This window comes from Geotrypetes seraphini, chromosome 19 (genome assembly GCF_902459505.1).
Source record: "Geotrypetes seraphini chromosome 19, aGeoSer1.1, whole genome shotgun sequence".
Lineage (NCBI taxonomy): Eukaryota > Metazoa > Chordata > Amphibia > Gymnophiona > Dermophiidae > Geotrypetes > Geotrypetes seraphini.
Genome location: NC_047102.1, coordinates 7,422,196 through 7,447,420, shown reverse-complemented (window position 1 = coordinate 7,447,420; position 25,225 = coordinate 7,422,196). Strand labels below are relative to the sequence as shown.

General features: G+C 42.8%; 1 protein-coding gene across 1 annotated transcript in view; it reads left to right on the top strand.

Annotated features, from left to right (window-relative positions):
• Positions 1-25,225, top strand: part of SLC1A2 (solute carrier family 1 member 2) — a 73,373-nt gene that overhangs the window by 18,844 nt on the left and 29,304 nt on the right. Inside the window, exons 2-6 of the mRNA XM_033928680.1 lie at positions 1,938-2,077; positions 3,390-3,542; positions 6,331-6,581; positions 15,579-15,747; positions 17,394-17,520. Of these exons, the coding sequence (XP_033784571.1) occupies positions 1,938-2,077; positions 3,390-3,542; positions 6,331-6,581; positions 15,579-15,747; positions 17,394-17,520 (840 nt within the window). The remainder of the gene's footprint in view (positions 1-1,937; positions 2,078-3,389; positions 3,543-6,330; positions 6,582-15,578; positions 15,748-17,393; positions 17,521-25,225) is intronic.

The window sequence follows — 25,225 nt, the reverse complement described above, 5'->3', positions numbered from 1 at the left end:
TTGTAACCCTCCACATTTTACTGTAAACTTAACTTTTTCCCTAAAAACAGGGAAAAAGTGAAGTTTTCAGTAAAATGTGGGGGGTTACAACCCCCACACCCCCCACAATGCCCCCACAACACGGCGCGATCTCTATTAAGTAAAATGGGGGGGTTCCCCCCACACACACCCCCCGTCGGAGCTGTAAAAACTGTAATTTTCTGCGGCGCGCGCCTCCGCACTGCGTTCAATTGTCTGCGCGCGCCTTTGTCCCGGCGTACTTTTGACCTGACACCTTGTGCACTTTCCGTTTAGAAACAAATTCTCAGCACTCGGATGAACCCAGATTAAATGAAATTGTGTCCGCTCTAAAGAACTTGATAATCCACCGGGGTGGGGGTGGGGGCTTTTCTGACTCGATGGCTGATCCGCTTATGCAATACCACCGATGTTTTCTTAAAATGCTTATCTAATCTTCGAGGGATTTTTCAGATCTGCTGCTGGTGTTATGAGGTACAAAGGAAGACAAGTTTGAAACTTAAATCTAGAAACAAAAAGGTCTTATTTCAAAAACGTTAAAGCGATATAGCTGAGGTCTCGTAAACCATACTAAGAGCTCCTTTTCCGAAGGTGCGCTAGGTTTTAACGCGCGGAATAGCACGCGCTAGACCTTAACGCCAGCACTGAGCTGGCGTTAGTTTTAGAAGCGTAGCGCGCGGTATTTTTCTGCTTGTGCTAAAAACGCTAGCGTACGTTAGTAAAAGGAGCCCTAAGTATCCATTTGGGTCAATAGTTGAATGTTGTGGTCAGCTTTTTTGTTTTGTTCGAAAATATTTCGACGACAACTAGGCAAAAGAAACGTAACATAACAACAGATTTATAGGCCGCATAACCGTAAATTCAATGTGGTTGACAAAAGCTATGCTACGAAGACACAAATTATGTTCGAAAAGAATGTGATATTTCGTAACAGGAGCTTAGGGTTATCAGACATCTGGATTTCCGAGGACATGTCCAGGGGTCTGGACGGCTTTTCATTAGGGATATCTTGAAAACCCGACTGGCTGGGGGTCCCCAAGGACAGGGTTGGGAAGCACTGGTCTAGATTCTAGACGTGAGTCTACCTCAGAAATAATAAACTCCTGCCAGCAAACATCAACAGTGATGGCGTCCATCTTGAAATATTTTGCATATAAACTCAGCAGTGCTATTAGCAGAAACACTGAGTATACTGTATGTGCTGCCACTGTACCGATAGCAACATAATTCAGTCACTATCTTTAGAGCTCTATGGATATATTTAAGACACAGTCTGGTGGCTGAATTTCACTGGCTATGAATAGACTAGGACAAAACATCTGTATTCCACCCTACCTCTCTTCCAGTGCTATCCAGGTAATGCTGGGAAGGCTGTTAGAATTTCATATAAGCACGAAAGCATCTCCATAACTAGGTCAACCAAGCCCAGTCTCCTGATTTCAACACTGGCCAGTCCAGATCATAGGTACCTGGCAGAGTCCCCAAAACCCGACTGGCTGGTGGTCCTCCAGGACAGGATTAGGAACCACTGGTCCAGACTTCTTCAAATCTCCTTTGAATATTCCAACTTTGTTCTGAAATTTCCCCAAATCTCCTGCTAGAAGGCTGATGGGTGATTCTGGTGGCTAGGGGGGGGAGTTCAGAAATCTCATTGAACTGTAACCAGGCCGACATTCAACAATGTTCAACGTTGGCTTCAAATTATTGCTGTGTCCCTTTCTCCAGAAAAGTAACAATAGGAATTAAGAAGGCTTTCTACTGTCATAAATCCATCGGGGGGTGGACCTTTACCTGTATTAGCCTTTTGTTTATCAGGTGTGAATCCTTACCTTGGAGTTTTGCCTTCCTGTTTTTTTTTGCCCTGATCACTTTAGATCCTCCTCTCCCTCGGTGCTCACATCCTATCTTTTCTTCTCCAGCGCCAACAATATGCCGAAGCAAGTGGAAGTGCGAATGCATGAAAGTCACTTGACCGCTACGGAGCTACGACCACGCTCCCATTTCCTGAGGGCCTGGGACAAAATCAGGGGCAACCTGCTATTGTCACTCACTGTGTTTGGTAAGAATTTGGATGACGCTGTACTCCTGCTAATATTTCTCTGCTGTATTTGAACTGTCACACATTGGCTACATGGACGTCATGTTGTCGTCATTTCAAGAGAATTCCATAATTGCTTATTCTCGTTTTCACAGAACAGGCTGCTTGCAGACAGTTTAGTTTTTTTTTTTTTTTAATTTATAATCCGCCTTATACAAAGCGGAGTACAAGATGAACATACATAATAAAAACACATACATAGAATTTGTACTACTAAAACCAAAATATCGCACACAAACTTTAAAACTGTTCAGTGGATGCTAAATGCTAATCCGCAATTCTCTTCACTCTTTAAGACACAGTCCAGCTCCCATACTTAATTTGACAAAATAAATGACATTGTAACATTCGCTTAAACAAATCAAATTCTCTTGCTGCCTTATTGGAAGACTGTTCTACTCTGCTGGACCTGCGCAGGAAAATCGCCTGCTCTAATAGTCTGTAACCTTAATTCCTTTCTTGTTGGTATTGAAAGATACCATGTCCAGCAGAGCATAACTTTGGAAGCGTGGCATAGGGTGAAATACTGTCAACCAAATATTTGGGAGCCAGCCCATGTAGGCTCAGATAAATAAGCTACAATAATTTATACCTGACAGGTGCCCTCTGCTGGTAGGAGGCCAGGGCTGCAGTGGTTAGTATGTCGTCTTTTAGGTCATGAGCTGCTCCATGAGGTTAGATTAAAATTTAGATGTACTTTAATATTTGGGACGTGACAATAGAGCAAAATATGCCAGCATTTTATGCACAGATAAGTCTTTTATTACATTTTGATTAACAATTGGATGTTCTCAGATGATTAGAAACGAAACACATCCGAAATATCTTGATATCAGTCCACAATTGTTGGGATGCTGGCACACAAGTCTCAAGAATAAACACCACAACACTATATTTTAAATTATTGTGAATTTTCTTAAGAGCAAGCCAGAAGACTTGGCCTTTTGTGTTTGTGTGTGCGCACACCAATTTAATCCCACTCAATTGTTACAAATAAGAGGAAAATAGACCAGAATATAGTATGAAATAACTGGCATGCCCAAAATCCGTTTAACCAAAATTGTATTAAGTGGACGATACTGCATTTACAAAAGCTGGGGTGTCCTGCGAAGGAGAATCTTTCTCGTTAAACTCTTGACATTGCAAATGCTGTTGGATTATATTCTCCCAGACTATATGAAGCTGATAATGTGATTAGCACTGTCTACTGGTTGGTGTTCCTGATGATCTTCTTCTGTCACTGAAAATGAGATTTCTCCCCCCCTTTCCTCAGGTGTTATTATGGGAGCAGTTTGCGGGGGCCTCCTTCGCCTGGCTGCACCTATCCATCCGGACATCATCATGGTGATAGGCTTCCCCGGGGATATCCTCATGAGGATGCTGAAAATGTTGATCCTACCGTTAATCATCTCCAGTTTAATCACCGGTAAAATGCGACCGCTGGGTCATGTCTTGGGATGTCAAGAAGGCCAGAGCTTTAGGCCGGGACGTGCATGGCTTCGCTTTACTCTCTGTGGGTCTTGCCAGAGAGCATAATTGAAATAATAAGCAGATTCTAGCAACCAGACTTTTAAAAAGTCATCACTTGATAGATGCTATAAATTTCTAAACATGTGAAAGCAATTAGATTAGCATTTGGACACTGGGAATTAAAAACATTTGCATTTGTCTAAACTTCTAACTTGATTTAATAAGGTATTGGTCTCTGCTAAGGATGGGATATGTCCTTCCATTGAATCTACACAGATCATTGATTTTTATCACAGCTTTTCTGAGGAGGATCTGGGCTGTACAAAGCAGGAGGATGACAGGGGTCTGAGAGCTAATCCTGCCTGCCACTGGCTCTTTAGACCTGCCTTACCAAGCGTTGCCTGCTCATTAAAAAGCCACAAGTTAAAATCTTTGTAGGCCCAATATTCACAATGATGTAGAAAGCCAGAAATGGCTCCTGGCTGGAGACGTCCAGAGCTAACTGGGCATTTTCCTTAACTGAACAGTGCCACTAAAAATGTCTGGTTGGTGCTCAAGCCGAGACTGGCTATTTTCTGGGCATTCTGGGGGGCGGAGTCAACCCGTAGCTGGTTAAGTGTCAATATTCCGCACGTAGCTGACTAAGATAACTGCAGAAAGAGTGTAGGGTCATGAAATGGTTAACTGTTGTTTAAAATATTGCTCTGGCCTACATAGCTGAAAACAGTGTACAATCTATTGACTTCATCTGCCTGAAATGTATGTCCCTGCCTTACCACATTGTAAGCTGAATAGATAAGAGTTTGAGCCATAATGTACCCTGCCCTTCTGTACATGTAACATTTAGACCTGTAAGATTTAGATAAGCAGAGAAATGAGGTAGTTTCCTATAGGACTATAAGTTGTATCCCTGAACCTATCATAAGTGCTGGCTTAGGACCAATAATAATTGTAGAAAAGTTATAGAAGTAACAAATGCAAATTGTAGTTTTTGCATATATTAGTTTGCGAAAAGGGCATAAAAGTCCGTGTATTTCCTGTTTCTGACACTCTAGTAAGCAGGCTGTTAACTGCACTAGAGTCCGGCATGCTGTGAATAAACCTCTTGAACTTTCTTCACGCCTCTGACTTTGTGTCCAAGTGATCTTTCAAGAGGACCCCCATAAAATGCAGTCCTCTTTTTATGCACTTCTTCATAGCTGGTTAAATGCCAAATAGCACACTTAACTGGCTATGTTTTAGTCAGCTCCCTATACCCTAGCAGCAGTAGGTTTTCACGCTTATGTGTGCCTTGCACCATATACAGATATATTATTCTATAAGATGCATGCATTGCTAGGCGGAATGTCCATGACACATCCATGCTGCACCCACAGGAACGGCCTATTTGCAGTTGTGCGTAAAATGACATGCAAACCTTGTGTGCAGAATAGCACCTAGCCCTTGTACGCTAGGTTGATAAAGGGCATCGATCTCACGCGTGTGCTATGTGCTTTAGTGCATAACTGGCATCTTAATTTAAGCGTGCCTTATAGAAGTGATCTTCACGTCAGTTAAGCAGATCGTTTCAGAATAAAGTTCCTGCTTGTACTTGCGTGAATAGGTATGAACATACATGCATCGTTTCTAAGATTCTAAACATTGCCACACATCATGTATGTGCACAGTGTCTGGGAGAAACGGGACCCCCTTACACTAGCTTCAAAATACGTTACGATTGTTTAAACGTTTAGCCTGACCTTTGAAAAATAAATCAGTGTAACGGGCTCTTTTTTTTTTTTTTTCTCTCAGTTAATTCATAATTTGCGTTCAGCGTGTCCTTGACACACTCACGGAGTCTTTGATGCCACCGAGATGTTGGCTCGATGAATTCTGGGGTTTCATTAATTAACAGCTCAACTGTTTTGCAAGCTCGATGCGCTGGAGCTCCATCCTGTTGAAAAACAGAGTACTCAGAAATCGATTAAGTTACAATTTTGGGTGGGAATCGCTGTGTTACATTTTTAAAATGGAACCTTTCCTGGCTATACAGCAAGGGCGTTACAGAAAGTTTATGGATGTGTGGGAGCCATTGGCAAAATTTTGTAAGGAAGAATAATTGATTTTATTTTATAGGCTTCTGAACATCCAGGGGGGTTGGGGTGGGGGGTGGGGGAAGGGAGTTGCATTGGAACTTGATTCGGGGTATTTATGGATAGTTTCTTGTTGGTTTTATTTTATTTGAGTATTGGGTGGGTGGATGGGGAAAATTTAATTGTATGTTAATGTCTGAAAGTTTATTGTGCTTGTCTTGCGATATTTTATGTATATGAATTACTTGTTGCACAATTATAGTATGAAAATCTAATAAAGATATAAAAAAAAAGAAATGTCTTAAATTTCAGACAGAAGTTTTTAATGCAGAGAGGATATTTTTAGGAAAAATGTTGGGGGGGGGGGGCCCGTTTTTTCCGGACACCATGTCAGTGTGGGTACCTAGCTGACAATTGCTATTTGGGATAAATGATTTTTCAGGATAAGATACATGATATGTTTGAGTTTTGAAAAGTATGGGCATAAATGCAACCCCCCCCCCCAAAGTGGGTCAGCGTCCCGGTACACCTGCCTTATAAGCACAATCTACCCACTGATCAGTCAGGCAATTTTGTAAGGATGAAGTTCTGCTTTGCCACGGAAGTGTCTTTGAAAATAACCATTGCTGTGGATTAGCCGTCTCATTGCGTCCCTACCCTTTTCTCCCGTAGGTCTCTCCGGACTGGATGCCAAAGCCAGTGGCCGACTGGGCACGAGAGCTATGGTTTACTATATGGCCACTACAATTATTGCTGCCATTTTGGGCGTCATTTTAGTTCTGGCTATTCATCCAGGAAACCCTAAACTCCGAGAGCAGTTGGGAGAGGGTCAGAAGAACGACGAAGTGTCCAGCCTCGACGCTTTCTTGGATCTCATTCGAAACCTCTTTCCAGAAAACCTGGTCCAAGCCTGTTTCCAGCAGGTAATCCATTTGATTTTCCAATATCTTTTTAGGGGTTGTTTTTTTTGGTGAGGGTCCCTTCTTTATGTCTTTTTCTTATTTTTCTTTTGAAACAGCAAATTTGGTGCTCATGAATTGGTACCAGATTGACAACCCTAGAAACTTAAGTCTTCCAAAGTGTCTCAAAGCTGTTCTGGAGGGACCATCTCTTGAGGTGAGAGGTCTCCATGCCCGCCCAGCATTTAGCTTTTCTTCTCTGACTGTCACTAAGGCCTACTACGCTTGAATAAAACCAAAAGTCTCTGCGGAGAGTTGATGTTCCAGATGTAGGCTTTAGTAAAAGTTCAACTTGGTAACCCACATAAAAGTATCTAGGACCCAATCCAATAGGAACTATACTGGATTTGTTCATTAGGACTGATTCATAATCCATGAGTTCTTACCATAGGACCAACAGGGACCCCTGAGGAAGACAGTATTGTCGAAACACAGACCGTGTTGGCTTCATAGTTCCTAGTGGATTGGGTCCTAGATAAAAGTCATGTGGATTACCAAGTTGAACTTTTACCGAAGTCTACATCTGGAACATCAACTCTCCTCATAGTTTTTTTTGTTTTTGATGGAGTTCCTTTTCTGTGGAGTTAATCAGAATTCTAAGCGCTGTACATATCATTAAAATTTAGGGGACAATACAAACGGCAAAAACTAAGTCTTGCAAGACTAATGACTAACATTACAAACCCATTGAAACACAAGGAAAGGAAGGGAAAGGAAATACACATTGTTTGATAGTAAGTAAGACATTCCAGGGAAAAACAAGAGGAATGGAAAGATCAATATACTTCAAAAAAGCTATACAATGAAGTTAAAACCAGGCTACTAGACTGGTTTACTAATTATCAAATAACATGCCCATGAAGGACAGGGTTGAAATCATTCATGTGTTTGCTACAAGCTAAACTTCCGTTGAGATGTACCGGTGATTTAGACGGGAAAGAGCTTGGTCTCGGTGATAATTCACAAGGGAGCCAGCCAGCCGGCTTTGTGTCCCGTGTGTCCCATCCAAGATAAATATGTTACCATTGACGCTTTTCTGTCATTTAAACGTTTTCTTGCAGTGAATTTTTTTCAACCACCACCCAAGCTGATGCGTGTCCAGCCACAAATGTTGCCAAACCCTCGTCTGTAATCTGCATTTTGTGGTGGGGGCATAAACTGTATGCTGCTAATTTGGCCCATAAATGTTATAACTACAATATGCGTAGTTTAAAATATTCATTCCGCTGCTTATTATCTTTGCATTATTTGGCGTTTGTTAAAGAAAGCTATTAGAGTTTTGCAAGTGACAGAACTGCCAGAAATGTTCCTTAATAATTCAACCGCCTCAATGAAAGCGGCGAAGAGTGATTTGGACGCACATTCTTTCACGTTCTTAAAAATGTATCCTCCTTAGTGATGTCCTCCATTATGGGGCACAGGAACAAGGGGGGAGCTGCTGTGCGGAAAACTGTCACAATCATTGTGCGAATATCACTATCGCAGAGGACACAACTAGTGGGACTATAGTGAGTGATGTTTCCACTCCTAGTTCTTTAGAAGTTCCTCTCCTCAGAGCTCCCCCCCCCTGAAATCCTCTGCCTCCCCCAGTACCAACACTGAGGGGAATATTCTAGAATGGAATGCAAATGAATAAAGTCTACAGCTGGTATAAGGAAGGAGTAGGAAACCCTTCTCGCTGCCAGTATCAAGAGGTATGGGAGATATGAGAGGGAGGGGGGGGGGGAAATGCATTTTTAAGGGACCCCCCCTCCTGTGGGGGGTAGGAGGAGGAAGAGATGCTGGGAACCTCTGTTCCTTGTTATGCCATGATGAAAGTAAGCAAATCTAGTCAAAATGACTCTAATCCCAAAGAAATGGAAAATATTTCCTTAGATAGGAGTCCTGGTTCAGCTTGCTGTACAATACAGAGTTGCATGTATTTAGTAGAATTTGGATTTAATTACTTGCCTTTGCAAATCTGAGCTCCAGGCAAACTACAATCCAGGCAGTAAGTAGTTGTCTTTTCTTCTTTTTTTTTTGCCAAGAAGGCTTATAATGTAAGCTTGCACATGAAGCAATGAGAGGTTTAGCGACTTGCCCAGGGGATCACAAAGCATTAGTAAAAAAAACAACAGAGAGAGACGTTGTTTCCCCCGATTGGCATCCTTATGCTTTAATGTCTAGGCTAGGGAGTGTGGCGGAGTGGTTGGAGCTGTGGCCTCGGCACCCTGAGGTTGTGGGTTCAAACCCCACTCTGCTCCCTATGACCCCGGGTAAGTCACTTCATCCTCCACTGCTCCAGGTAGTTAGATAGATTGTGAGCTCACAGAGAAAATGACTGAGGACCTGATTTGTGACCTGTTCTGAGCTCCCTTGTGAGGATGGGCTAAAGAATCACGTGCCCAGATTACAAATGGATGTGATGCCCGTCTTGTCTATGTCCTCAATGTACACTTCCCTCCCTTTCTATAAACATTACTTTTAACAAGTACTGTATTGCTTTTATTTCTATTTTTAGCATATTATTGTAAACCGGCTAGATACCCGTTGATAGTCGGTATATTAAAAATCAATAAACTTGAAACTTGATATAGGAAAGGACGGTATAGCAGACAGGAGGAGGTGGTCTGGGATTCAATTCTGGGATTTTTCACAGTATTAGCTCCATTGGTAGCTATACTAATTGCTAGACATACGCAGGGCTATACATTAAAACAGTAAAAAAAAAAAAAATGGTCCCTGCTCAGTAGAGCTTACAATCTTAAACAAACAGACAAATGGAACAAGTAGGGGGGTTTAGGGAGTTTCTCAGGCACGGCTGTTTTACAAGCGAGCGGGGTTTAGGAGTTTTAAATAAGACAAATGCCACCCATATGTGAACGCGTCAGATTGATATAGCTTGATCGATGAAATCCTGAACTTGGACGGTAGCTAGAGCTCATTTCCGAGAAGGGATGTCGTGTGGGTAAGACGGACCGGCCAAATCTGACCAGCCAGTGAACGGCTCCCATCAAAAAGGTGGGTAGCCGGCTGCAAGCGATTTCAGAGTCAATGTTCTCCCCCTGAAACAATAATATTAAAAATAATAACTTAAAAGATAAACAGATCTTGATCAGATAGAGCCTATAACAGAAAGTTAAATTTGTATCAGTTAGGAAAGAATAGAATATCATTTTCCTTTTTAAAGATGCTTTTAACTGAAGTTTTATTTTTTTTTAAGTTGATTTTAACTGATGTCTTATTTTAATTTTTATTTTTTTTTAACTCCCTGCCCTTTTGTACTTGCCATTAATGTTTCTTCCATTTACTATAGCTATTGTATTTCCTCCCTCTTTACCTTGTGTGTCTTTTGTTCGTTCGTCCACAATAACTTTGCATGTATTATTGTTCGCTCTGTAGTTTTTAGAAAGTATGTATTAACTGTAATATTGTTTGTCTAAAGGAAAAATTTTTTACTCTGTACAACGCTTTGTAGAATCGATAAAGCGTTTAATCAAATAATTAAATAAACAATAAACAATTTGGGAAAGCTCTGGATCCCAATAGCGGTAAATGGCTATCATTCTTTAGACCTGTTGCTGGTTCGCTAACAAAGTACAGTGGTACCTCGGAATCCAAACGCCCCAGAACTCAGACAACATGGAATCCGAACTATTATTTTTATTAAATTTTGCCCCGGAATCCGAACACTGCTCTGGAATCCGAACACACATGAACTGCAAGCGTTACTCAGCCCAAAGCTTCCCCTCTGACGCAGCTTCCTGCATCCACCTGGGCGGTTCGCGTCCAAGGGAAGCTTTGGGCTGAGCACCGCTTGCAGGTGCCATTGCCGATCTGCTGCCCATGCTGGTGGGGGCCCAGATCCTGCACAGTTTGTGGGACCAAGGAACGGATTAATCCAGTTTCTCTTATTTTCAAGGGGGAAAACTGTCTTGGAACTCGAACGGGGTTCTGGAACGGATTAAGTTCGGATTCCGAGGTACCACTATACAGTTAACACATAACGTGTCCATTTTATTTGGAGGGGTGGCAGAATATTTTTTCCCCTGTGATTAGAGTGTGGTATATTCCACTTCAGACACTGCTTTTGCTGTGGGCACTGCCAGGCTTTGTTACATCACTGAAGGTGGTAACAGTGTAGCTACTGAGTAGAACGCAGAGAAGTTTGATGTACTATAGATAGAAAGGTTAGTATTATCTCGCAGTAGCAAAGAAAGACATAAAACTTCCCAGTCCTTTGAAAAAAAAACCAACACAATACAGAAATGCAAAAGAAAAATCTCTGTGGTTTATAGTGCCTGCTGAGGCATTTAAAGTTATGTTAAAAATTCCCGCGAAACGTGGCCGCGTCGGCAAACAGACACTGGTGACTGAACATGTTATAAAGACAAGTCAAGTTTTGAGATAAGTCCTTTTGGTCTCACATTTTTTTCAAATCCTGGCTACTACATATGTATAGTATCCCTCAGTTGGAAGGGTTTTAAGCTTTATTAAATTGCTTTAAAAAAATTTTCAAAAAATTTCAATCAATGATTGGAGCAGGAGCTGTATAACTACGCGGATCATCTCAGTTTGTGATTCACTGCTGTGCGTAGGCTCCGATTCTGAGGCCAGAGCCCTTCAAGTCTGTTGGGCTTTCAATACTGATACGTATTGTCCAGTATGAGCAGTATTCTATACAATTTTTCTGATTACGTTATTTGCTGCTGGGGTAACTAGTTTTAGGTTGTCCGCTCATTTTTGAATCATTTTGATAGTTCTAGGCTGTTTTTTTGAATATTGGTTCTTTCTGTTTCAGAAATTAAGGCATATAACATTTGATGAATGCACATAAACATGTTTCAAATGCCTAAATCAACTTTAAGTACATTAATGTGGAGGTTTTCTGCACATAAAGTCGACTTAGCATGCATTCTCTTTATCTGTGTATTTTCTGGCCCCAGACAACAAAATGAATGCACATTTTTTTCCACTGATATCTCTCGCTTACAGCAGGACTTACAAGGTGGGATCAGCTCAGTTGAGCTCCTAAAGGTAAAACATCAGACAGAAACATAATCCCCGTTTTGCTAGCAGTAACAATGTCAAAAGCAGCATTAGCCAGACCTCCCACGTGGATGCTTTTCCTCCAGCTCATCTCTGCGTTCAGGAAAGCAAAAAGGCTTGTCCAAGCTGTCAGACTCAGCTACCAGGCAGCAAAAAGCTAATTAGCGAAAACTCTTCCAACTGCTTCTTAGCACAGGAAGAACATGTACCTTCTTCGGTCTTCATAGATATGGCTGTTTCCAGGTCTGAGGACTTAGCTGCAAGATATGTGCAGGAACAATGAAAATATTTCTTCTCATGAAACTTATTTCTGAGATAAGGATTTTATCCAGAAAGAAACTTGAATCTGCACCAGCTGTGGAAAAAAAAAAAAAAATAGACCACGTGCCCTTGAGTCTTTCTCTACCATTGTGTTCGGTTTCTGTACATAGACCAGGGATCCTCTCTTGAAGGATTCCAAACAAGTCTGACTTTAAGGAGTTCCACAATGAATTTGCATGAGAACAGTTTGTACACACTGGCTCCATTGTACCCAAGTACACCTCATGCATATGCTGTTGTTGTCAGGTACCATCAACTCGTGTTCGAGTCCTAGCGATTTGATGAATTGCGGATCTAAAAAAGAAATTGGTTTTGTGCTAATCCGGAAAGGTCCTCCAGCGTCATCCCCCATGACTGTTTTCAACGTGTCCAGCCATCTGATTGTAGGTCGCCCTCTTCGCCTGGTTCCTTAGATCTTCCCAAACATGATGTCCTTCTCCAGTGACCTCTCTCTCTCTTCCGATGGTGCGACCAAAATAAGACAGTCGTAACTTCATCATTTGGGCTTCGAGTGACATGGCTATGATGGCAAATGACGAAGTTACGACTGTCTTATTTTGGTTTGATCTCTTCCAGAATCGATTTGTTCATTCTTCTGGCAGTCCATGGCATGCCTAAAATCTCTCTCCAGCACCAAAGCTCAAATGAGTCAATCTTCTTTCTTATTTCCATGGTGTCCAGCCTTCGTATCTGTAACTGAGCACTGAGAAGATGAGTGTGTGGACAAGTCTGGTCTTCGTTTGGAGTGTTACCTCCTTGCCTTTGAATATTTTGTTGAGAGCCTTCATTGAAGAGCAACCAAGTTCCTCCCTGCTAATTACTTCTTTGTTTACAAAAGAGCCCAGGAGAATGAAATCCTTTACAACTTCTATCACCTTCAAGCTCAAAATCTTCATCATTTTCCGTGTTCATGATTTTCATCTTGCTTATGTTCAGTTCTAATCCTATGCTATGACTTTCGGCTTTGACTTTTCTCAGTAGATACAGCATGTCTTCTTTGCTGCTGGTGATGAGCGTTGTATTATCTGCATAGCGCAGGTGGTTTATATTTCAGCTACCAACTCTGAAACCGACGCGCTCTTCTTCCAAATTTGCTTTTCTGAAGATGGTTTCGCAATACAGATTGAACAGGTAAGGTGACAAGATGCATCCTTTGCCTGACGCCATGTTTTATTGGAAACCAATCAGTGTTGCCGAATTCAGTTCTCACTGCAGCTTCTTGATTTTCATAGAGGCTATCAGCTGAGTTCTGTGTTTGGGTATTCCCATTTGCACTAGAGTTCTCCATAGTTTATGGTGATCCACAAAGTTGAAAGCAAAGCAAAGGTATAGGGTTTTTTTGGTATTCTTTGCTCTTCTCCAATATCCATCTAACATTGGCAATAATGTCTCTTGTTCCTCGACCTTTTCTGAAACCAGCCCGAACTTCGGGTAGATCTTGCTCAACGTGTGATTGGAGCCTTCGTTGTATTATTTTCAGCAATATTTTGCTGGCGTGTGGAATTAATGCAATTGTTTTGTAGTAGTCCTTGGCGTCCTCATGCATATACACTATGGAAATCCTATAACCCAATGGAGTTCCAGTTCTTGAGGACAGGAGTTGAGGATTCTTTCCATATTTACCTTGTTGCCATATTGAACTAGTATGTACACACTTCAAGATTATACCTGTGAGCTTGTGTTTTGATAAGGACATGACTCCACTCCCTAAGGTGAGGTTAATAAAAGCAATTCGCTGTACTATTTGAACCTAAATCTTTTTTCAGACAACTGTAATCAACTCTGGGACCAATATGTCACAGTTTTGTCCTGCTAACTTTGAGAGTTCAATTTTCCGCTTCACCATTCGATATAGGCATCTCATTGACTGGATAAAATTGTAACAAAGAAAGCAAATAGAATGTTAGGAATTATCAAGAAAGTAATGGAAAGCAAAGACGTAAATGTTATAATGTAAGTGTATCGCTCTATGCTACAGCCACACCTTGAATACTGTCTGCAGATCTGGTCGCCGTATCTCACAAAAGATATAGAAGAATTAGAAGAGGTACAGAGAAGGGCGACAAAAATTATAAAAGGGATGGAATGACTTCCATATGAGGAAAGGCTAAAGTGACTAGGGCTCTTCAGCTTGGAGAAGAGACGGCTCAGGGGTGATATGACAGAAGTCTATAAATTACTGCATGGAGTAGAAAAGGTAGATGTGAATTGCTTGTTTACCGTTTCCAAAAATACTAGGACTAGGGGGCATGCAATGAAGCTACTATGTAGTAGATTTAGAGCAGACCAGAGAAAATATTTCTTCACACAACGTGTAATTAAACTCTGGAATTGGTTGCTGGAGAATGTGGTGAAATCAGTTAGCTTAGCAGGGTTTAAAAAAAGGTTTGGATGATTTCCTAAAAGAGAAGTCCCTAGGCCATTATTGAGATGGCTTAGGGAAATGCACTGCTTATTCCTAGGATAAGCAGCATAAAATCTGTTTTACTCCTTGGGATCTTGCCAGGTACCTGTAACCTAGGTTGGTCACTGTTGGAAACAGGATACTGGACTTGATGGAGCCTTCGGTCTGTCCCAGTATAATCATTCTTATGTTGTTATGTAGGTAAGGAAGGGCAGAAGGCATCCTGGATAGTTCTAATATTCCATTTTCTCTGCTTGAGGACAATCTGTTAAGTCTGGGCTTAAGTAGCTCTCAGTTGCCTATGTCTGGCTTATTTGTACTGTATGAACTCCAATCAGCAGTATAACTACTCAAAACCCTTGAAAGAAGGCCAACAAAAGATCAAAAAAGATCCCAACGTGCTCATAAATAGAGACGAAGACTATAGATCTCAAGTGCCCCAAGCCGTAATGTTATTTAACTTATGCTATATAATACTTAGATCGGGTCTAGTATATCACCCGGCTATTCTCCCGATGGAAGATCTTCCGTTTCGCTCTCATCAACGTATGGAGAGCTTCTTCAGGACAGCATTTTGTTAAACAGTTATTAAGTTCCTATAGCCGCCACGCTATTATCGCCGCGGTCTTATGCACAAGACCGCAGCGATATACTAGACCCAAGCTAAGTATTATACAGCATAAGTTAAATAACATTACGGTATATTAAGCAATGGCCATATATATATATACACTGCTCATTGAGGAAATTAGACGTTTATCAATGATAGCCCTTTTATAAGCCTAGCAACTATGACTTGCTCTGGTTACTGGCTTGGGGCACTTGAGATCTATAGTCTTCGTCTCTATTTATGAGCACGTTGGGATCTTTTTTGATCTTTTGTTGGCCTTCTTTCAAGGGTCTTGAGTAGTTATTTGTACTGTATACCACCTTGGGTGTTTTTCTTCAAAAAGGTAGAAAAATAAACCCTAATAAATAAAGTATTACTATTCTAAAGGCAACTGAATAATGCATCTCAATGGCCCAAATCAGTGGATGTGTCTGTCTTAAAACTTCCTAGATAAGCTGAAATGGATTCGTTTTGCGTGATTAACTTTCACCAGTTAGGTCCCATTGAATATTAGTTTCTATATAATGAAGAAACTCGATTGTCTCAATCATTTCCATTGACAAAACTCCCATTTACAGTTTAACGTTCCCTCTCGTAGATACAGACTGTCACCAAGAAAGAGATATTACGACCAGCCGTCACAGAACCTTCAAATGTTACAGACTCCGTCTTTGCTGTGATGAACGAGAGTTTAACCGAAGCAAAAGAAGCAGCCCAGGTGACCATCAAAAAGGGACTGGAATTTAAAGATGGAATGAATGTTTTAGGTACAGGATCTATTTTTGTTAAACATCCGGCCTGGACCTGACGGTCCTCAGTATCATTTAGCTAATATTTGAAGTACCACAATGACATGACCTTATGATCAATCTAGGACAAAGTTTGATTGGGATGGAAGAGTTATAACACAACATAACAAATTCACTTATATACCACAGTAACCGCTCAGTTCAACGCGGTTAACGACAGTCGAGAGACTGTTCGAGCCCAGTGTATTATAATCACATTCAGAAGAATTTATCATATAAGTAGGTCTGTAGCATTTTTCTAAAGGAAAGACAGGGAGATGGAGTTTGTTATCAGGCAGAAAAGGGTTTATCCTATCGCTTATAAATTTTAATAAGCGTTTAATCAAATTTTAAATAAAACTTGATCCAGCTTAAAAAGATAAAATTCTATGGAAAAAAATCTTTCGTATATGCAACCTTTTACAGTAGGAAATGTGAATAATCTAAAATGCCAAGAAAAATGTTTTCTGTCGTTAAATTCTGTCATATAGTCAGGTATAAGGCCAAACTATGGGGCCTCTTTTAGAAAGCCACGCTAGCGGCTGCCCTGCGCTAATGGCCCCGAAGCCCATAGCGATTTAAAGGGCTTCGGGGCTGTTGCCGTACGGTTTTGTAAAAGAGGCAGTATGTCTTGTAACAGGTACAACCTAACTTGAATAATATTCTTGTCTCAACTGGGAGCCAATGAAGCTTCCGATATAATGTAGTTACATGATCAAATTTTTTCAAGTTGTGTTCTGACTGATCTGCAACCTTCTGATATTTTTTTTAGTGGAGGTTAGATAAATGATGTTACAGTAATCCTCGAAATTGCATCAGGCAGGAGGACAGGCATCCGAAGGAGAGGGGGGTAGAACTGGGCAGGCCTAGGGGGTCCGGATTTTACTAGAGTTTATGCATATTCATTGTGGATATCCTGAAAGCCTGACTGGCAAGGGGGGACTCCAGGACTTTCAGGATATCCACATGACTATGCATGAAAGAAATTTGCATATAATGGAGGCAGTGTATGTAAATTAAGTTTATGCATATTCATTATGCATATCCTGAAAACTCGACTGGCAAAGGGTACTCCAGGACTTTCAGGATATCCACATGACTATGCATAAAAGAAATTTGCATATAATGGAGGCAGTGTATGCAAATTAAGTTTATGCATATTCATTATGGATATCCTGAAAACCTGACTGCCAAAGGGTACTCCAGGACTTTCAGGATATCCACAATGACTATGCATGAAAGAAATTTGCATATAATGGAGGCAGTGTATGCAAATTAAGTTTATGCATATTCATTATGGATATCCTGAAAACCTGACTGGCAAGGGGTACTCCAGGACTTTCAGGATATTCACAATGAATATGCATGAAAGAAATTTGCATATATTGGAGGCAGTGTATGCAAATCAAATTTATGCATATTCATTGTGGATATCCTGAAAACCTGACTGGCAAGGGGGGACTCCAAGACCGAGTGGAGAAACACTGCTTTACAAAGCAAGAAACATGGCAAGGAATGAACAGTGATCAAATGGATGTGGTTCCGTTAGGACCCTTTGAATGAACTAAAATAAGCTCAACAAGGAACATGAGAGTCATGTGGTGGCTTTTGTGATCTCTTCACAGGTCTGATTGGCTTCTTCATTGCATTTGGTGTGGCCATGGGAAAAATGGGCGAACAAGCTCGGCTGATGGTTGATTTTTTCAGCATCCTCAATGAGATAGTCATGAAGCTGGTGACCATGATCATGTGGTAAGTAACGGCCTATGCCCATCCTCCTTGCCACCGACTTCCCGTATCAGACCTTAGGAGGTCTCCCAAAGGGGGGGAGGGGGAGGGTGGCAGGGTCCTTCAAGCAATGATAAATTTAGATGTTTCCTTTCCTGACTAGGAATTTTAGAAAACAACAGGTCTAGGATTTTCCTCATCCAAGAAGCAGAGCAGCGGGGTCTTTGCCCCACAGAAGCTAAATTAGGAGGGGGAGTGGTAGGGATAGGCTGCGATTTGCAACAACATGGGGAGTGAGAACGACATATCCTATATCTTTGCATGTTAATGAGGCCATTCTATAAAGCCCTCCTAAAGTTAGACACCAATATCAGTATTGATTCTATAAAAAATGTAAGCATCCATTATAGAATCATGCTTAGCGTTGAGTAAGCGTGCTTAGGCGGTCCTCAACATCCTAAAATGTAGGCATCCCCAATTTATGCCAGGGAATGAATCCCAGACTGGCCATATGAAGCTCATCCTGCCTGGGTTCCACCCCATGAGTCAGCAGTAGTAGCCTGTTCATGCCATGCAGTGCCACCTGCTGGATGAGTGTTAAACTCTGGACTACAGAGCTCAATGCATTCTAGACCCTGTAGTTTACCCCCCCTAATTGGCCGGCGCCCTCTGCTGTCCACTAAAATAACATTGCCTATGAGGGAGAATCCCCAACTCCCTCACATTACGAGAGGGAGAAATCATCTCTTTTGGCAGCACATATGCAGAAGAACGGTACAGAAAGTATAAATAGCATTAAACGTCGTATGAGCCCAATTCAAATATTGATCATCGCCAGTTTAATAAAAACAAGAGATGAGCGAAACTAGCAAAGGCCTTGAGGGGAATACAGTTGTTTTCCTCTAGTGTTTACTTTTCCCAAACAATTTATGAGCCAACAGCTTACAAAATGGCCTTTCTTGTCAGTCCTACTGCTACTCACCACCGTACCCAAGAGGGCTGTTTATGTTTCTACGGTCTGGAGCTACAGCACAAAGGACAGCTATTCATGGAAGCAAGAGAAGGCCAGGGACCAATTTCACAGAGAGAGTGACAGGAAAGTTGGAAGGCAGGCTGTGCGCTACTTCTGCTGTGGCCCCGTCACCCCGGTCAGCCAGAGAACATTCCCCGTTACCAGTTCCACCCTGATATTCTCTGCTCCAGCATCCAAAGTAGAAAACCTCCCAAGGCTTTTCCTAGAGTGACACTGGAAATGTCATGTCATTTTGTAAGGTTTTTAATCCGAAATGATAGGCTGACATTTTGTGTGTGTGTGTATGTAGGGGGGGGGATTTCCCCCCAGGTACTACTGAGCCAGAAAACCAGCCCAATCCCCCCTCACAATCTTAGCCCTTCCCATTTGCAACCCAATCCTCCTTCCAAGAGCATCACCCATCCCAAATCCTACCCTTTCCAACCCCTTCTGGCAGAAACGCTAGGCAATGTATCACCTCTCACCCTCTGCTCTCTCCATGTGTCAGCATCACCCCTCCTCCACCGATCCCCACCAAGGAAGCAGACAGTTTTCTCCCCAGGGGTATCATTAGTGAAATACTGTAGTGTTGGAGCAGCTTAAGCCCATCCTTCTTTAGCTTCTGGGAGAGAACAGTATCCGTTTTTTTAGACCGCATGGCTGCATGAAAACTTGGATCTAATGCATGTCCACGAGGAGCTTCTGGGTTTTTTTTAGTACAAAACCTGAGGAAGTTCCAGTAAACATCTAGAAACATAGAAACATAGAAAAAAGCGGCAGAAAAGGGCTATAGCCCACCAAGTCTGCCCATTCCAAGTATCCCTCCCCCCTGAGTTTACTCCCTTAACGATCCCACATGAGTATCCCATTTTCTCTTAAACTCCGTCACGTTGCTAGCCTCTATCACCTGGAGTGGGAGTCTATTCCAATGATCCACCACTCTTTCGGTGAAGAAGTACTTCCTGGAGTCTCCATGAAACTTCCCTCCCCTGACTTTCAGTGGATGCCCTCTGGTGGTCGAGGGTCCCATGAGCCAGAAGATATCCTCTTCTGTCTCGATGCGTCCCGTGATGTACTTATACGTTTCAATCATATCTCCCCGTTCTCTTCTTTCCTCAAGTGAGTACAGCCGCAATTTCTTTAGTCTTTCTTCATACGTGAGATCCCTGAGCCCCAAGACCATCCTGGTTACCGCTCGCTGCACCGACTCGATCCTCAGCACATCCTTTCGGTAATGTGGTCTCCAAAACTGGACACAGTACTCCAAGTGAGGCCTCACCATGGCTCTGTACAATGGCATCATAACTTCAGGTCTCCTGCTGACAAAACCTCTGCGGATACATCCCATCATTTGTCTTGCCCTGGAGGTAGCCTTCTCCACTTGATTGGCAACCTTCATGTCCTCACTAATGATCACTCCTAGATCTCGTTCCGCCGTGGTCCTAACCAAGGTCTCACCATTTAGAACATAAGTTCTGCACGGGTTTCTCTTTCCCAGGTGCATTATCTTGCATTTTTTAGCATTGAATCCCAGCTGCCAAGTAGTCGACCATTGTTCCAGAAGCAGTAGGTCGTGTGTCATATCATCATCAGGTAACAAGCTTCTGCCTACTATGTTGCAAAGTTTGGCGTCGTCGGCGAACAGTGATACCCTTCCTCTAAGTCCCCGCGTCATATCTCTTATGAATAAGTTGAATAGAATCGGGCCCAGGACCGAGCCCTGCGGCACTCCACTGATCACTTCTGATGCTTCGGATGGGGTACCGTTCACCACCACTTTCTGAAGTCTACCGCTCAGCCAATCCCCAACCCATGTAGTTAGAGTGTCTCCTAATCCTATCGATTTCAGCTTGTTCAGTAATCTTCGATGAGGGACACTATCAAATGCTTTACTGAAATCCAAGTATACCACGTCCAGTGACTCTCCTGCATCCAGTTGTCTAGTAACCCAGTCAAAAAAGCTAATCAGATTAGTTTGGCAGGATCTTCCCTGGGTGAACCCGTGTTGGTGTGGATCACGCAGTTTTTTTTCGTCTAGAATTGTGTCAATATTCTGTTTGATCAGTGTTTCCATGAGTTTACAGACTATAGACGTGAGACTCACTGGTCTGTAGTTTGCTGTCTCTGTCCTGCAGCCCTTCTTGTGGAGTGGGATTACATTAGCGGTTTTCCAGTCCGAGGGGACCCTTCCTGCGCTTAGGGAAAGATTGAAAAGAACAGATAATGGTTCAGCCAGGACTTCCCTTAACTCCCTGAGCATTCTGGGATGTAGGTTATCTGGTCCCATGGCTTTGTTTACTTTGAGTCTTGATATTTCTTCGTAGACGCTACTGGGCGTAAATTCGAAATCTTGAAATGGGTCTTTCTGATTATCTCCTTTCTGCAGCTGTGGACCTGCTCCCGGCATTTCGCGGGTGAACACTGAACAGAAGTATTGGTTTAGTAGTTCTGCCTTCTCAGAATCTGATTCCGCAAAGTTACCGTCCGATTTCTTCAGGCGTACTATCCCATCTTTATTTCTTTTCCTGTCGCTAATATAGCTGAAGAAAGATTTATCCCCTTTCTTAATTTTCCGTGCTAGCTCTTCCTCCATTCGGAGTTTGGCCTCTCTGACTGCTGTTTTGACAGCTTTAGATCTATCTAGATAGTCCTCTTTTGCCCTCTCTCTGCCTAAGTGTTTGTAGGTGATAAATGCGTCTTTTTTCTGTTTAACTAGGTCTGAAATTTCTTTACTGAACCATTGGGGTCTTTTGTTTCTCCTGCGTTTATTTACTGTTTTTATGTATCGGTCTGTTGCTTCGTGTAGTATGGACTTCAGAGACATCCACATGTCCTCCACATTGTCAGATCTTGCTTGTTTATGTAGCTCCTGATGGACAAAATCTCCCATGCGGTTGAAGTCTGTGCCTCTAAAGTTGAGAACCCTTGTTGCTGTGTTTGTCTTAGAAAAACCTTTCTTGAGGTTGAGCCATACCATATTATGGTCGCTGGAGGCTAGTGTGTCTCCTACTGAGACTTCCGTGACGCTATCTCCATTGGTGAGAACTAGGTCTAGTAATGCCTGGTCCCTGGTGGGCTCCAATACCAATTGCTTGAGATTTGCTACCTTTATGGAGTTTAATATTCTTTTGCTGCTACCCGTAGTCGCGGAGAGTGTGTTCCAATCTGCATCTGGCATGTTGAAGTCTCCTAGCATTACTGAGTCCCCGTGCAGTGTGATGTTCTCTATGTCCTCGATTAATTCTATGTCTTTGTCCTCCTGTTGCCTGGGAGGTCTATATATCACACCAAGGTATAGGCATTTTTCCTTTCCTCTGGCCAGGTTCACCCAGATGGATTCCCCGGTGTATCTAACATCTGTGATTCTGGTGGTTTTGATGCTTTCCTTAGTGTATAGTGCTACTCCTCACCCCAATTTTCCCACTCGGTCGCAACGAAGTAGGTTGTACCCTGGTATAACCATATCCCACCCATGCGATTCTGTGAACCAGGTTTCAGATATCGCTATCACGTCAAGATCAGCGTTTGCTATCTCAGTCTCTAATTCTAGAATTTTATTGCCCAAGCTGTGTGCATTAACATACATAGCCCTCCATATCTGTGAAGAGATTCCTTTATGAGTTAGTGTGGCTTCTAAATTATCAGTGATTTTTCTCTCTGAATAATTGTGGATATCATTGGTACTTACCTTAGATTTGGTAGTGTCAGTGCGACTCGCCTCCTCAGGGTGGTTTCTTACTGCTCTGGGATATAAGTATGTACCCTCCCCCAACTTACCTAGTTTAAAGCCCTGTTGAGTAGGCGGGCCAATCGATGTCCAAATACGTTTCTACCTCTTCTGGTCAGGTGGAGTCCGTCTGGCCCCTGCAGTCCCTGGAGTGTATCGCCGTGGTTCAGGAATCCGAAGTTCATTTCTATGCACCATTTTCGGAGCCATTCGTTAGTCCGTTGAATACGCTCTTCTCTCGCTCTGCCTCTGTTTCTCACTGGAAGAATTGACGAAAAGACCACCTGTGCTCCTGTCTGCTTCAGCTTCTTTCCTAGTGCTCCAAAATCTCTGGGGATGTTCTCTGTGTCGCTCCTAGCAGTGTCATTTGTGCCTACATGGATGAGAAACATGGGAAAATGATCATTAGGTTTTAGAATTTTGTCCAGGCTAGTGGTAATATCCTGGATCCTGGCTCCAGGGAGACAGCAGACCTCTCTTGATTGTAAATTAGGCCTGCAAATTGGTCCCTCGGTGCCCCTTAGCATGGAGTCACCAATGACTACCACTCTTCGTTCCTTTCGAGGGGGTCGGTCTGCGTGCTCTGGATTTGACGTTGTGTGCTGGGTATCCTCGTGAGCCTCTTCTGCTGTTTCCTCGGTGGTTTCATCTTGTAGGATTTGAAATCTATTTCTGAGAGTTAGCTGTGGTATTGATGAACGGCTATCCTGTTGAAGAGAAAAAGAAAAAGAAGAAGAGCGTGAGAATGGGGTGGGTTTATTTCGCTTGCCCGTAGAGGAGGTTACTAGCTGCCAGGGGCCAGCATCTCCAATCATCTCCTGTACTCCAATTGTTGTGTTTAGTGCTGTTCCGTAAAGTTGTAACCTGCGCCGTGAAACTTGGACTCAGCTACTCGCGCTGGCCTTGGCTCCCTCCTGACATCATTTCCTGGTTGCGGGACCAGGATGTGATGTCAGAAATAAGCTGAGGCTGGCGCGGGTGGAAGATGCTGTTCACGCCAGCGAACATTTCAAGAAGAACGCGGGGGGGGGGGGTGCTGAAGCGGTGGGGGAGAGTGGGAGCGCGCTGCACGACAATGTTGGGTGCCACTGTCCCAGGCACCAATCTCCTTCGCTTTGCCACTGTCAGCGCGTTATAGACCAGCTTATCACAGCACAGGCCTGCAGAAGTCCTCACTGAGTGCAGGTAATTGCATTGTCAAAGGACAGATAACAAAGAAAAGGTATTAACAGCGGGATATGTATTGGCCCGCTTACCCTCTGTATCCACCCCAAACCCCCCCTTTCTCACCAATAACCAGACCGCATTCTTTTTGGTAGAAATATCTGCAGCTCCGTTTATTAACACCCAATTAATTTAAACACACTCATCCAGGAAAAGCTGCCACGGAGGACCGAGGAAGACGTCGGGTCCTCCGAGGTCCCGGCTTTATATACTCCACCTGACCACTGCCCCGCGCTTTGCCTATCAGGAGGCTGCTCGGTGGCGGGAAAACCTGCCCGCTGCTAAGCTGCCTCCTCTACTCCCCCCCCTCCCCCCCCGTCCGCTACTCCTTCCCTGCGTTACAGCCTCCCATCGAGATGAGGGCTCTCCTTTATGATGAATATGAGCACTTTTCCGCTCAGATCATTTTTCAGCCTTAACGATCAAGCCCTTCCTTAGAAGCTTTTTAACTTCTTTTTACTTTTTTTTTCCTTTCTTTCTCTTAAACTTGCTCCTCCTTTTGTATCAGTTTTGCTATTTATAAGACTGTCCAAATTTTGTACGTGTATATTACTACTCCCCTGTTTTTAGATTTGCAATACGCTTTGAAATTATGACAATGCGTGTATATCAAATTCTAAATAAAACTTGAAGAAAATATAATTTCTGAAAAAAAATTCCCCACTGAGGTACGTGTCACGCATTACCAGATGTACCACGTGCTTCTGTCCTCTCCTTCCTTTTAGCCCTCCCTCTGTAAGTTGCCTAGAGCCTGCATAGGTATGAGCGACACACAAATGGAAAATTAGATTAGATCAGGGGTCTCAAAGTCCCTCCTTGAGGGCCGCAATCCAGTCGGGTTTTCAGGATTTCCCCAATCAATATGCATGAGATCTATGTGCATGCACTGCTTTCAATGCATATTCATTGGGGAAATCCTGAAAACCCGACTGGATTGCGGCCCTCGAGGAGGGACTTTGAGATCCCTGGATTAGACGCACCGATACAATTTTCACTGTCAAAGATAACCCAAAACTATGATAAGGGTTGACAGGTCTCTTCTGCGTACAGTCAAAATGTTTCATGTTGCATCTTGGCCCTTATGTGGTGGGATGGTAAAGCATTCAATTCTCTCTCCCCTCTCCCTAGTATTCTATAGGCTTTCAGTCTCGGCCACAAGGCAGTTCACAGCTCACAACCTGAACGCGAGTTTTTAGCTAAAGCGAACAGCCCCATCACATCGCCCAAATGGCAATATAATGGAATATTTGATAGTTGCAAGAAAAAATACAAGACTCTGGATTTTCCTCATGCTTCTTGCTTGTTCTACCGATCACCGTGGATGAAAGGACTCTTTTGTGCTGGAAGTAATGTTAAAGAAAGGACATACAAGGAGTTCAGTGTTGCTAGGAAACTAGGATTGGGTGAACGTCTTCCTTCCCGCCTCAGATCCATCAAACACCTGACTAAAATGTACTCAGCTAATAAATCTTACCTTTAACCCACTTGGAAATGCCCCTCTGATTTACTGCTACAAGCTCAGGTTTTCTTTTTCATTTGGTTGGGATTTCTGGGGATATCTGCAGAACATAAGAACATAAGAATTGCTGCCGCTGGGTCAGACCGGTGGTCCATCATGCCCAGCAGTCTGCTCATGCATCGGCCCTCCGGTCAAAGACCTAACTGGTCAAAGCCCTAACCGAGACTAGCCCTATCAGCATACGTCCTTGTTCAGCAGGAACTTGTCTAACTTTGTCTTGAATCCCTGGAGGGTGTTTTCCCCTATA